Raw genomic sequence first — 13,461 nt, forward strand, 5'->3', positions numbered from 1 at the left:
GTTGAGAAATTAAACTGCACGCATGCGTATTACAAATAAAATCACGTTGCCGGTGCTGCTGTAAAGAACACGCAAGGAGAGCACGTGAAATTTTCGGACTACCAAAATATCATGGCATTTTCAGTTGTAAAGTCCGTCTGCGGAGTCGCTTCTAGACTTTTCAACCACACACGCCCGCACTATGTGGCACCAGCTGGCTTCAGATCACTACTGTCTTTCCAGAGTGGGCAGACCACACGTGCATTCGCCAGGTCCATGTGGTACATGTCTGGCTCAAGTAGCAAATGTAGTGGTTCTGCAGGTGAAGAAGTTAAAAAATTTGGTGTCAGAGTTGGTTGGCCTCAGAGGTGTGGATGCTGTGGACTTCACACTAAAGGTATGATGTGTATTATACCATATTTAGGAGAAATAAGTTGATGATGGTGGGTTGTGATGGGATTCTATACAGGGATCCCACCTGATGATGGCATGCAGTGATGGTGAAGATGATGATGATGATGATGATGATGATGATGAAAACGAAGTTGTTGTTGATGTCTTGTTGTTGTTGTTGTCGTCGTTGTTGTTGTTGTTGTTGGTGGTGGTGGTTGGTGGTAGTGGTGCTGGTGGTGATGATGATGATGATGGTGGTGATTATGATGGTGGAGGTGATGATGATGATGATGATGATGATGATGATGATGACGACAATGGTGGTGGTGATGGTGATAACCTGAATATTGGCAAATTGTAAGATTACTTTCTGAGGATACAGAAGGGATACATGTATTACACTTCAACCATATCTAACTATTGTATGTAATAAATTTCTGTTGTTTTACCTTAGGTGATGAAGAATTAAGTAAATACTTACAAGAAGAAATCAAAGCAGAAAAAAGTTCTCATGACCCTCTCCCCCAAATTGATGGTTTTCACGTCACTATGGATGGGACAGATGGTAAACTTACAAAAACACAGGGTGGCGAAACGTAAGTGTACGCACATAAATTTTACAAACACTGAGTGAACAAATGGAAGTGTATGCATATTAACTTATCAAAACACAGGGTGGTGAAACATACATGTAAGTGCATGCACATAAACTTACAAACATGAATAAAGAAATGGAAGTGTACACACATAAACTTACCAAAACACAGGGTGTTGAAATGTAAGTGCACGCACATAAACTTACAAAAACAGACTGGAGAAACATAAGCGTATACACAAACTTTTTTTAATTTACTACAAAAAGCTCTTTTTGAAACATGCAGAAATATAAGACCTCAGTGGCAGGCAATGTTATCAAGAAAACTCAAACTGCCCATATGCACAAAAATACAGGTACTAGTATTATTTGTGTACACAAAATTATGGTTTTCTTATCGAAATTACCTTGGGTTTTAAGTTATTTGAATTTTGAGAGAAAAATAAGAATGTAGTGTATTACCAGACAATAACAGGTTTCTACGCTGAGAATTAAAGTTAATATATGTACCGTACTACCTCTATGTCAAGCCATGATGTCATATTCCAGTTTTACACATTTGATGCATCAATTTTCTAGGGAGATTTCAGACAACAACAATTTGAATTTTCATGTACAAAAAAATTGCCACATAAACTGATTGCGTCGAACGTCAAAAAGTGCACATTTCATGTAACATTCAATGTTGTTTTGTTACAGAGTGTCAGTCCTGTTCAATGTTAACCATTCAGTAGAATTTGAAGCAAGCCCTGAAGAATCTGAAGAAGATGGGAAGGTAACACTTTTATTGACCTCATGTTCTTTTCTGAGAATGAAAGGAAATTGCGAGTTACAAAATTAAAAAAAAAAAATGAAATCTGCTTCCTTGGTTTGTTAAAAGTACAGGGTGGAACGTACCCCAACTTTGTAGTTTAGGGGGAAAACCTGTAAATGTTGACTTGTCCTGATGATAACAAAATGATGACAGTGAGAGACAGATAGATAGATGTACAGACAGACAAATGGATGGACAGACATGGATGGGACGGACAGACAGACGGCTGGATGGATGGATGGACAGACAGACACAAAAGGAAGTGGAGGATACATTATTTCAGTGTCATGCATAATCACAAAGCAATCAACGAAATTGTATAGTGTCAAAATCCATTTATACAACTTCTTATTTGATGGCACTGCACAGGAACAATAGTATTATTGAGTTAGAAAGTTCTTGCAAGAGATGCGTCTTGATAACCTTGAATTTATTAACAGTGGATGATGAACAAAGTTCAAGTGGTATACTGTTCTATGACTGGTGCTGCTTGTGAGAACACTTACTCACCACATGACTTTGTATTACAAGAGGGCAGATAAAGAAGACTTGTTATTAGAGCGATGACAACAGGTTGCAGGTTTACATTTAATCAAGTCAGCGATAAAACCCAATCTGATTAAAATCTTATGTGGCGAAAGCAGCTAGATGTCAGTTTTTTGTTCCGGGTGATAGCCACCTTCCCACATATGACCCCGTGCAACAGAAAATCTCGTTTGAATCTCAAGGATCTTGAAAGGTTTCTACAACCAATCAGCATGCTTTTTTCAAAATCGTTTGGAGAGATGGTACCACCACCGATAGGTCATGTCGTCAATGCAATCCTCCGTGTGCATGTTTTTTTGTTGTTTTTAAAAAAAAAAATTCCTCCAGTGTGCGCAGCTGCCAATGTAACGCTCATCCCAATTGGCTACTCAAAAGTGCAAGATTCAAATGAGATTTTCTATTACACAGGGTCAAATTGGGGAAGGCAGTGATCACCCGGAACAAAACAAACGCCACAAAATGATGCAAATAGAGGTAAATAAAGACATTTAGCCACTTTCACCACATCAGATTTTAATCAGATTGCGATATAACCAGGAGTAGTGTTGTTGTTGTTGTAAGTGATCAGTAGTACTTCGTATAGAATCATGTAATGGACAGCATAATTCTAACATTCTTTTTTTTGGTGTGTGTTTGCTCTCAATAGATGAAGTGTTATCCTAATTTTGAAGTCCAAATTGCAAAATCTGGCAAACCAACACTTACAATTCAGTGTAGATTTGTACATGGTGATATTGAGGAAGAAGAAGAAAATAAAGAGGAAGATTTGTTTTTAATTGATGAAGTTCTTGTACATGATGGTGAAGTTGATGATAAAACTTATATCATGGGAACAGAAGTCATGGATGGAGTGAGTAATTTCCATCAATCATGTCTGTTTACAACGAAAGCTCTTTTGAACACTGTAACCACAATATCATAACTTCGGTACCCTTAGTTTTGACTAGCTTGTTGAAACTCAGGGTGCCTCAGTTGTAATATTGTAAAGAACTTATATTGCAAAACCAGTTTTAAAATGCAGCTGATGTATAAAGAGTTTGCGTAAGTCTTGTTCTTTTAAACTTTTGAGACAACTTTACTTTCTGTTTTGATCTGTGTACACAACAAATATTCAGTCACTACACTGCATAGGTGTTTTACTATTGATTGTGTAGTAAAAGTGACACAAGCTATAGTAATGCTATTTTTTCTTTGGCTTGTTTTACAGGAATTGTATGAAATGCTTATGAACATGCTAGATGAACGTGGCATCAACAGTGATTTTGCAGAAGACTTGTCGAACCTTGCGAGTTCCATGGAGCACACATTGTACATCAGTTTTCTAGAGCAGCTAAGAACTATTACAAGCAGTTAATCAATTTGAGAAAGACAAATGACGCTGAAAAACTGTATTGTCACATTTTTGATGGGATGACAATGTATCACAGTGAAAAATTTCATCATAATTAATTTGTGAAAATAGTACAAAGCCATTGTTTCAGTAGCTTAGTCCATACCAGTGAGTGAATAAGTATTGTGCCCTCTGTAGGCCAGAAATGGAAAACATTGTCAGCAGCCTCTGCTTTGTTAATTTACAACATGGAAGGGATAGTGAGATTAAAGGGCTACTTCAGATTAGGATTAAAATCTAGATGTGGAAAACTGGTTTTGTAGACTGGACCAGAACAAAAGATGATCCCATGTAATCCTTATTAAGGTAACACTAATGCAATGACCTGGGATTGAAACATGGCCCTTTAAAACAGCAACATACCATAAAGAAGAGGATAGCCAATCTTACAGGAGACCAACCATACAAAGAAAGTCATTCATGAATACCCTATAAACAAAGAAGACGGTACTGCTGTGTAGTAATCAGTGTCAACGGTGTGCTTTTGGAATACAACAGCTTCGAAAAATACTTTCAATACATTTTCCCAGGGTAAGGATTGTTATTTAGAAGCAGTGCAGAAAACAACAGAAATCATTTTGGCAATGCAATGAAATATTTTTAGTCCTCAATGGTCAAATATTTTTGAAGAATATCTGCAGAATAACACGTATAGAATGGCAATGGTGATAGAAAAGCACATTTTGTCTGTTATCTCTGATACGTATAGACACCATTCAAATGTCTTCATGACCTTTGATCTTGACCACCATATTCAAGGTCAAATAGCAATTGGTCAATAAGTTGTGAAGTTTTGTATCTTGAGACACCATTCAAATTTGCCCAATTTTGCAATAAAATACACCAGTTGGGGAGTATGTCTTCAGTGGAGGCTTGTTTTATTTTTGTTTTTGTGGAAATTTTATTTGTTGTTTGTTTGTTTGTGGTATAATGAGTATTATCACAGCAGTATCTTGATTTTATTGTACTGTAGTTGAACTATTCCAGACTTCTGTAAATTTTATTGTTTGCCACTGTGATGTAGGTCTGTAAGGTACATCATGATGGGGCGCCCTCACACATCGCTCAGCCTTGATGGGACGCCCTCACACATCGCTCAGCAGGCTGATGAGGATGGAGCAACATGACGCATCTTACAGTCTACTCTAACCATGATTGTGATGGGACAATATTGTTTGGAGTATATTCTGTGCTGAAATGCATTTCATTCATTTGACACAAATGTGTGTTTCACCGAATACATATTTTACAAAATAAAAATATTGTACAATAACAAATGAAGACTGTTATCTTTATTTCAAACTCCAGCAAGTTGGACTTACAGGGAAACACCACTCTACGAAAAATAAAGGTATTTCCATAAACTTGGGGTTCTGGAGAGTTATTTCATGATTTCACATCACATAAATTTGCACGATGGCCAAGAAACACCAACTTTTTTCACTTCCATTGTTCACATTGTGGTCCACTATTGCCACATGGGACTTAGCAGACATGCATATATGAACAACGACCATGACATTTGAATGTAGTAACATGAGTCATGAATATTCATTGCTCATCTATTACATATGCATATCTACCAAGTCCCATGAGGCACTGGAATGATGGACTACAGCTAGAATATTGAAGGTCAAAGTTTCATTTTGGTTTTTATTGGCAGCTGTGCAAAATTCAAAATTCATGTGATGTGAAATCATGAACTGACTCTCCAGAACCAAAAGTTTATGAAAATTGCTTTATCCCCATGAGTGTCGCTCCCCTTTAATGTGTTGTTTTTATCTTTTAAGAATACCACAAAAAATGTTACATGTGTAAGTGAATTCCTTGCCATCTTCTGATACCATCATGAATATTCATTTTTTTTTACTGGAGACAAATCATTTGGCTGTTTAAAGGTTCTAAATCATTTAAATGGTTTAATATACTAAATACGGGGATACCCCTAATCCTGCCTTGGCCACTGTCTTTTACATGGACTTGACGAGGGTTTTACATGTAAAAGTGGTAGGATTAACTGACTTGTCAGCCATTTTTGGCTAAAATGTTAAACAAGAGTATTCAATATTAGGGAAATGACTTAAAAGGGGAACACTGCTCCAGGAAACAATGGCACTTTAATTAACCATAGGTTCTGGAGAGTCATTTCATGATTTTACATCACCTACAATTACTTGCTATTTTAGAGGAACATCAAGTTGATCATGTGCGTTTATAGAGTATCTGTGCTGTGGGCTATTGCATGATGGGAGTCAGAAATAATACATTCATGGTTGAACAATGAATATTCATGAGATGTTTTACACACAGAAGGGCATACGCACTCAGGAGTCTTGATATAACGTTGCATTATTTCCTATAATGGTGGTGTCCTAGACAATATATATCATATTTTATACCTCATTATAAGTTTCTTAGGACAAGTGAAGTACACACAATGTTTTGTGTAAAAGGTTTATTTCAAGTAAATCTCTTTTAATGTAATAAATAGTACCATATACATCACAAAAAATGCAAGTTTCAAAAGCTGGAACTTTCAGTATCAGGTGATAGCAACAAATCAGTAGAATCACAGTATGTACTGAGGTAAATAACAAAATCACAACAAAAATTGGGGAGTCGTTACCAAGAAATTTTTTTTGACTGTGAGCAGAAATTTCATTTCTAAATATCTGCTGTCGTGGTTGTGGTAGAATACTTCTGGTCTGATATTCAGCAGACCTGTCTTTCTGATTTCAGCAATACTGTTAGTCTGTCACCATTTTAGTAATTGTTTTTACTTGACGTGTACTTCATGGTGGCAGGTGTACCTCTAATGTGAGAAGTTGACAATTTCTTTGCTGTAAGCTAGACAAAATATACATCTCCTTCCTTCACAGTGGCATCAAAAAGTATCTCAAAGTAGCCTAGACAAAAAGAAAGTCAAAATTCATTGGTTTCCACAAGATCTGCCTGCCAGCACCTGTCATGTGATCTGCATGTGATCAACACATGGTATCCATATGATCTTCATTTATTTCTACATGATAAGTCATGTGATCTACACATGATCCTCACATGGCCTCTGTAGCTGAAAACTGACATTTGTACATCAGAAGAAATCAGTTGCTTTTGGTCTGTTTGTCCTTTTTGGTAAATTCAATAAATTGTCTGTGAGTGAAGAAATGTCTGAACCGATTACTGGAAGTTTTGGGGTGGTACCACTCTTTCCTGGTGTTTTATTAGGTGTCCTATTTGGAGTAAGTCTAGCTGGTGTCTTATCACTACTTGGTGTATGTTGTGGTGAAGGAGTATAACTGGCTCTGAGGGCAGCGTCGGTGCTTGCACGTTTACCAAGGCTCTTGTTGACCAACTTCTGTGCGGCTGGTGACAACATCTTCATTCTGTCAACAGACCCCATTCTTTTTAACGATGGGCTGTAAATTAAATCAAAATTTCGTGAATATGCAGGAAATGTCTTGGATTTCATCAATCTTATTAAGAAAGTAAAAGCAAAATGGACACACTGAGAAACACTGGGCCAAGTGTTCTATGTGATGACAATTTTGCATTGGATAAAGCCGAGGCACAGCCAAGGTCAAAATAACGAATGGGTTACCCAAAAGTGTCTTGTTAAAAACAGTAAATGTCCTCTGACCTGTACTACAACTATAAGAAATGACGTTTACCTGTTGACTGATGAAATTTGTAAATGACAACAGATATGCATATAACCAGAGAGTGACACTTTTTGAATAGTGTGTTGCAATGTGAATGAGAAATGCCATAATTGGTAAACAGTTATGATACACCATATTGAAATTTCTTGTAACAATGACATGAAGCAAAAAAAGTGTACCATCAGAAAATTGTGTATATCATCGGTTGTCTGATTGAAAAGATAATACCCCAGTTACAGCTAGTGCATTTTAATGGTTACAGGAGTGCAAAATAACAACTCTGTTTCTCTATGGTAACTGAAATTCGATTGACTTTTCCCTGTGAAATACAAATATGTTAACCGATACTAGTGTAAGTGAGTACCTTGTTAAACTCTCTGTTACTTTCTTGAGGGCTTCCTGTTTCTTTGCTCTGTGTCGTTTACCCACTTTTTCAGCAAGAGAGTGACCAAGTTTTTCTCTTCTTGGAACATCAGGGATCTGAAAAAATCAAGTAGTTAAACACTAGTTACAACGAGAATAATGCTGTAATATACTAACCTAATGGGAAAACAGACGTTCCTTTGTCAAATTGAGATCAATAACTCAAGTATTCATTATTCACTGCAATGTGTAACAATAAGCACAATAAACTTGTTCTTTTTGTGGTATGTATTTTTTGCGAGTCACCACAATCCACGTAATTCATGTCACGATGTGAGTCATCACATACTTAGGAAAAGAGAAACACCAATAGTGAGTCACAAGAAAGTGCTGTGAGTCAGTCGAGTGAAAAATTGAGTTAGTGGGCACACTGTGTAACAATATGTGTCATATCATGGTTTTACAAATTTAGTGTGACTACATCCTTGACCAGGAGGTGATTTTAAAAGCATCACAAATATCTATTAAAAGTAAAAACAAAATAAACAACGGTGGAGTATATTTACTTACTCTAAAAATTGTGCCTGGTGTACCACGTGATGGTGTTTCACTGCCATCTAATCTATACGGTGTACTTTCTACCTCGCCCCACGTCATCATAGGAGACTCATCACCATCTCTACCTGTTTATCAACAACAGTGACATCACAATTATTGAATGGACTACAATCTACCTACATAAGCAAGTTTTCACACGTGTTTCGGGGAGATGAGAAAGCAAGGTCTGCCTCTCACTGATTATACATACTGTGAGAGAGTAGAACTTCTTTTCAGGAATACATTTGACAATTTCTTGTGTACCCAATGACTCCAAAGTGATAATCTATACCATAGTCAATTTGGATTGTGGTCAAATGTAGCACTAACAACACCACCACCCCCACCCCCACCCCCCAAAAAAATTAATAAAAAAAACGACTAACATATTTATGTTATTTCTAGTAATTTTGTTTTTCAGTGAATATCACTTTAGAAGGAGGACTCTATGTTTCTAAAGAAGTACTTGAGGTGGCACAAGCTGAGTTTGTAAGCAGTAAATACTTTACATGTAATAAACAAAACCACATTCCAGTATATTGCTAATGTTGATGCATGTCTTCTTTAACATTATCATTGCTTTCTGGCATGGTTACAAATGTACAACAGCTGATTACATAGTACAGATTTCTTGAACATTTTTTGATATGTATGATAAATTACATCATTGGCTCATTTATGGGTTATATCTTGATAGCAGGTTTGAGTTACATGTAAGTCAATTGCAAGTGGTGGTTAAGTGTGCTTCAATAAGTACAATACTGGGAGTACTTTTTAAATACCACAGCAAAAACTATACCTAAACATGTATAAACTCAGCTTGTACCCCTTTAAGTTTAAGAAACAAGGTCAAAACAGGTCAAAGGGCACAAGTCTACAAAATCAATTTATTTTTTGAAGTCCTGGATAATGCACTGATGACAGTATGTAGCTTACCTGGTGCAGGAGATGGTGTTGAAACAAATGAATAGCCATTGATGTCTGGTGTATCATCAGCAAGTAGTTCTTTACCATCAGGACCAATTTTACCCTTACTGATGACGGCTTTAGCAACTGCTGCTCTAGCCATAGTATCTTTCTGTTGTTCCAAGTTGAATGGATTTACTAGAAACCTTGTATTTTCATGAACAATCTGCCTTGGCTTTTCTTTATTGATTTTCTCATCAATACTATCGTCCACACCTGAAAGAAGACAGCCAAAAAAGAAGTCAGCTCTCAGCTAACTAAGCTTGACAAAAAAATAAAGTTATTATAATGGTTAAATGGTAGAGATTACACAAGTGTGTGATAGTAGTGCCTCTGTTATGTGAAACTAATCACCCTGTAATCAAGACGGTGTAAACATTGGAAGTTGTACTGAAATGTCAACTGGAAGATCATGAAAGTCTGTAAAATAATCGCTAGAGAAAAACTCACGATCAGAAATGCCACCCTAAAGTGCATGTAATAGGGAACTTGCAATTCAGACTGAGCATGCTCAGATGCAAAGGACTATGGGATTATCTGTGGTTATCGTAATACCTAATCTGGAGCTATTGATGAAATAAACCTCCCACAATGGTCAACCTAAATATGAATTGATCATTCGTGGTTATAAACAATTTAACAACATTGTTTACAATACTAATTGATTAGTATTCATTATCATATTTCCCATGATGCAACATTCAACATGGCGGGTCTGCAAGTTCCCTATTAAAACTTACATCAACATGTTACAACAACAATGGTTTTAGTTTGTGTGTATCTTAGTTAGCTGTAAGGTGACACTCTGTAGTTGTAAATAGCTACATCCACACTTCTAGTATGAATGGTAATTGTCAAATTACTTACACAACGATGTGCCATTTCATTCTTTGATCACAATCTCATTCATACATACAGATGGATATAAATGAAAATCTACAATCACAAAGTCAAAACTATTTTTTGCAAAATGAAGACTTTGGTTTCAACAACAGTCCATAACAGTACATTCCTGAAGATGGCAATGGGTATCACTAAAAATTTGGGATTTTTTCTTCCAAATTTTTCTTTGTAAATAATTGACTCGGTGAGAAGAAATTTTCATTTCTAACTGGAAAAAGAGTCTATGATCAGCCATTTTAATATCATTACTTATTGGATATTTTGAATTATAAAATATGTCAAAATTATGAAAAATTTATAAAATCTATCAATTTTTGTAACTTACCTTCTGGTACATACATCAACGCATTCTTTGTCTGGTATGTCCATGTTTTGACTGGTTTAGGTTCACCTTTTATAGCTAATAAATTAGTTCCTTCTAACATTTTAGTTTGTTCTTCTTGCTGTGTCTTTTCCACATCATACATCCATGCATGTTTTTGTTTCTCTTTGTCTTCTGCCACTTGCATGATTTCAACAAAGGAAGCGTTATCTTCACTTGTATTATGGGCTAAGTACTCATCCAACGACAATTCTGAATCATCTGTAAAGACAATGGAGAGGATTGGCAAGGTATATAATATTTCCTAGACCTAGCTTTCAGATCTCTGCTTGATACATTTAAAATCCAGCAAGAATTTGAACCTGTTTACTAACTGAAAGCAAAATCCTCCCTTCCCACCTACACCCATCCCCCCCCCCCCAACCCCGCCACACTGACACACAAATTTAAAAAAAAATATTTCTAGATACTAGTATGAAACCCCAGTGATAGTCTGATAGACTAAATAAATTGATTTTGTACCTCTCTTTTTCTTTTTGTTTGTTACTTCTTCTGATGTGTCATCTTCATCATGAAAAATGTCACTTTCTCTGTGTCTCTTTGGTGATGACCTTCGACCCTCATCCATGGCTGGAGTTTCAAATGTTGCTGGACTGGCATCTACAAATGCTAGCATAATGAAACCATCTTCATCAAGACATTGAATTTACACATCATGAAGATAATGTGTTTTATAGAAATTTTGATCTATTGCTGTAGATTTTATATTTACAGAAATCATGTCCACATGCAGTCATAAACATAGAGTGAATATTTATTAGTTAGAAAGACCAGGAATCCTGTAGTTGCTCGGAATATAATATCAAAGTTACTATCAATTATTATAAATTGTACGTACTACCAAAAACCGTTCTCAAATGAATTCATACATGTATGTATGGATGTCAGGCATGAATAGACTGTCATAAATACAAACTCTGTTCCATGGAGTATTAGAGACACAAACAATCTTTCACAACCACATACAAGAAGATCTTCTTACTTGTCTATGTCACAACATACAGTTGAAAGCTGGCTAGTATACTACTTGATTAGTATAAATGAAGTACAATAGTGACACCACACTCATAACAATTCATATAGACCACAGCAACATTCATTCATTAGAACACTGGATAGCAACATCAAGGCATCATCAAATATTGAGTTCATCACATCACTCTCATTTAGTTCCATAAGGAAATAAAGACCAAAATGATACTTACCACTTCCTTGTCCAAGTGTAGAGGCAGTATTTGGTCGTTTAGGTCTTGTAGAACCAAAACGTATTGCCAACTCTCTCATCTTCTCTGTATCATTGCTCTCCATTGCATCTATATATTCTCTCTGGGCTCTCAATTTTTCCATATCAGGAAAGAAATCCCTCTCAATGATTTTTTCCATGTCCTGATATTGAAAAGAATTTATAATCCAAATGTTGGTAAATCAGGAAAACTATTCACTTTACCCCCAGAAATTAGTGTATGTCATATACTACAAGTGTTGTGCTCCTGCAGTAAACTCTACTGAGCATAAGGACACAACAACTCCTTTTGATCTTTCCTCATATAATATGATGTATGATGTAGCAATAAATAGTATTACACCCAAAGTGGTATAAAATACTGACAAAAAATACACAAAGGAATACCAATTTACTAAAAGTATCTACATTGTTTACAACACACATCCCACCTGTATGCTATATCACGAAAAAATGAGAGCCTGTGAATGTTATTATTTTTTATGAAATGTTGCATAACATACCTCTGTATATTTCTCTTCATCTAACACTTTCTTCTTCGGCCCCGTTCGTCGAGCGTTATCCTGAGTCCGAACAACTACCGCCTTATCGTCAACCTTTACCAAAGCCATTATGATAGTGGTTTTATTTTCAGCTTTAAAATAAGCTTGATAGGGAAAGACGTAGACACCGTATGATTCGAAGGATAAGTTGAAGGGCTAGGGACTCTGAGGAAGTCACTGTCACACGCACACACAAAGAAAGTCGACTGTTATGGTTGAAATGGCAGTGTAGTCCAGTCAAAACTGATAAACCAAACGTTGTGAACTGTCTTAAATCTTTCAGCAAACAAGTAATGAAAGTTACGTTCACCTATGCGGAACGTTTTCTGTTGTTTTGAAGCAAATTTCAAGTCGACGTCACTTCAACGCAAGCTTCCGGATTGTCAGTTTGTTTTTGTACCTTTTCTCCACGCAAAGTTCGTTGACCTTTGCTTTTCAATTTCGTTTCATTTTTAATTTACTTTGATTTTTATATTCAAATACCAATATTTAACATTTGATAACATGCATTCAGTGAACATGGCTACCTTCAATTCGTTTTTAAATTGTTGAATATCTATGATGACAACAAATACGCGGTGTTGTGTTTCTTGTTTTGAGGGCGCAATTGATGTCACGTGATCCGATTGCGGCCATTTCAAATCATCGAAGGGCCTACTCGGAGTACTCCTCATTAGTGACGATGGTTTGAAATCTCCCGCCGCAAAATTGATTCTACAAAAGGACTCGATTAGCACCTTTTTTTAATATTACGAGGGGAGAAGTAAGTATAAAAGGTAAGGGAGCCTTCAGTGATTAACACAAGGGGAAGTCTAACCCGGTCTGTGCACCCTCCTCTTAGTCCGTTGTGATAAAAACTTAGCATCCCTCCCCTGTTCAAACATTCCTCGTGGTGTAATTAGAGCTCAAGATTATTAGTCAGGAAGTCCTGAAAGGTCCAGTCGTTTGTCCGTTTATGTTGGGGAGCTACATATTTAATAAAGCAGGCTAAACATATTTCTGCTGTGTGACCGAGTGTCATCTTCGTGGCCACCTTCATCACATGACCAGTCCAGTTCCAATACAGTATCGTTACGATATATACCTCCA

General features: G+C 36.4%; 2 protein-coding genes across 2 annotated transcripts; one reads left to right on the top strand and one right to left on the bottom strand.

Annotated features, from left to right (window-relative positions):
- Positions 1-57: 57 nt before the first annotated feature.
- On the top strand, positions 58-4,969 carry LOC144449165 (complement component 1 Q subcomponent-binding protein, mitochondrial-like). Its single transcript, XM_078139651.1, has 5 exons — positions 58-376; positions 827-968; positions 1,667-1,742; positions 2,974-3,177; positions 3,535-4,969. The coding sequence occupies exons 1-5, from the start codon at positions 112-114 to the stop codon at positions 3,679-3,681; spliced, it is 834 nt and encodes a 277-aa protein (XP_077995777.1). The 5' UTR covers positions 58-111; the 3' UTR covers positions 3,682-4,969.
- A 1,233-nt stretch (positions 4,970-6,202) lies between these two features.
- LOC144449155 (splicing factor ESS-2 homolog) lies at positions 6,203-12,748 on the bottom strand. Its single transcript, XM_078139629.1, has 8 exons — positions 12,334-12,748; positions 11,793-11,973; positions 11,050-11,196; positions 10,531-10,788; positions 9,273-9,518; positions 8,310-8,422; positions 7,741-7,856; positions 6,203-7,133 (listed from the first exon to the last, which is right to left on the bottom strand). The coding sequence occupies exons 1-8, from the start codon at positions 12,439-12,441 to the stop codon at positions 6,809-6,811; spliced, it is 1,494 nt and encodes a 497-aa protein (XP_077995755.1). The 5' UTR covers positions 12,442-12,748; the 3' UTR covers positions 6,203-6,808.
- Positions 12,749-13,461: the final 713 nt, after the last annotated feature.

Source organism: Glandiceps talaboti, chromosome 18 (genome assembly GCF_964340395.1).
Source record: "Glandiceps talaboti chromosome 18, keGlaTala1.1, whole genome shotgun sequence".
NCBI lineage: Eukaryota > Metazoa > Hemichordata > Enteropneusta > Spengelidae > Glandiceps > Glandiceps talaboti.

What these genes read in the sequence shown, in the direction of transcription:
- LOC144449165 (XM_078139651.1), top strand. Translation starts at nt 112, where the DNA reads ATGGCATTTTCAGTTGTAAAGTCCGTCTGCGGAGTCGCTTCTAGACTT. An exon ending in CTGTGGACTTCACACTAAAG is followed by an intron (nt 377 to 826) that starts GTATGATGTGTA and finishes GTTTTACCTTAG; the next exon opens with GTGATGAAGAATTAAGTAAA. An exon ending in AAAACACAGGGTGGCGAAAC is followed by an intron (nt 969 to 1,666) that starts GTAAGTGTACGC and finishes GTTTTGTTACAG; the next exon opens with AGTGTCAGTCCTGTTCAATG.
- LOC144449155 (XM_078139629.1), bottom strand. Translation starts at nt 12,441, where the DNA reads ATGGCTTTGGTAAAGGTTGACGATAAGGCGGTAGTTGTTCGGACTCAG. An exon ending in ATGAAGAGAAATATACAGAG is followed by an intron (nt 11,974 to 12,333) that starts GTATGTTATGCA and finishes TTTCAATATCAG; the next exon opens with GACATGGAAAAAATCATTGA. An exon ending in TACACTTGGACAAGGAAGTG is followed by an intron (nt 11,197 to 11,792) that starts GTAAGTATCATT and finishes TCATTATGCTAG; the next exon opens with CATTTGTAGATGCCAGTCCA.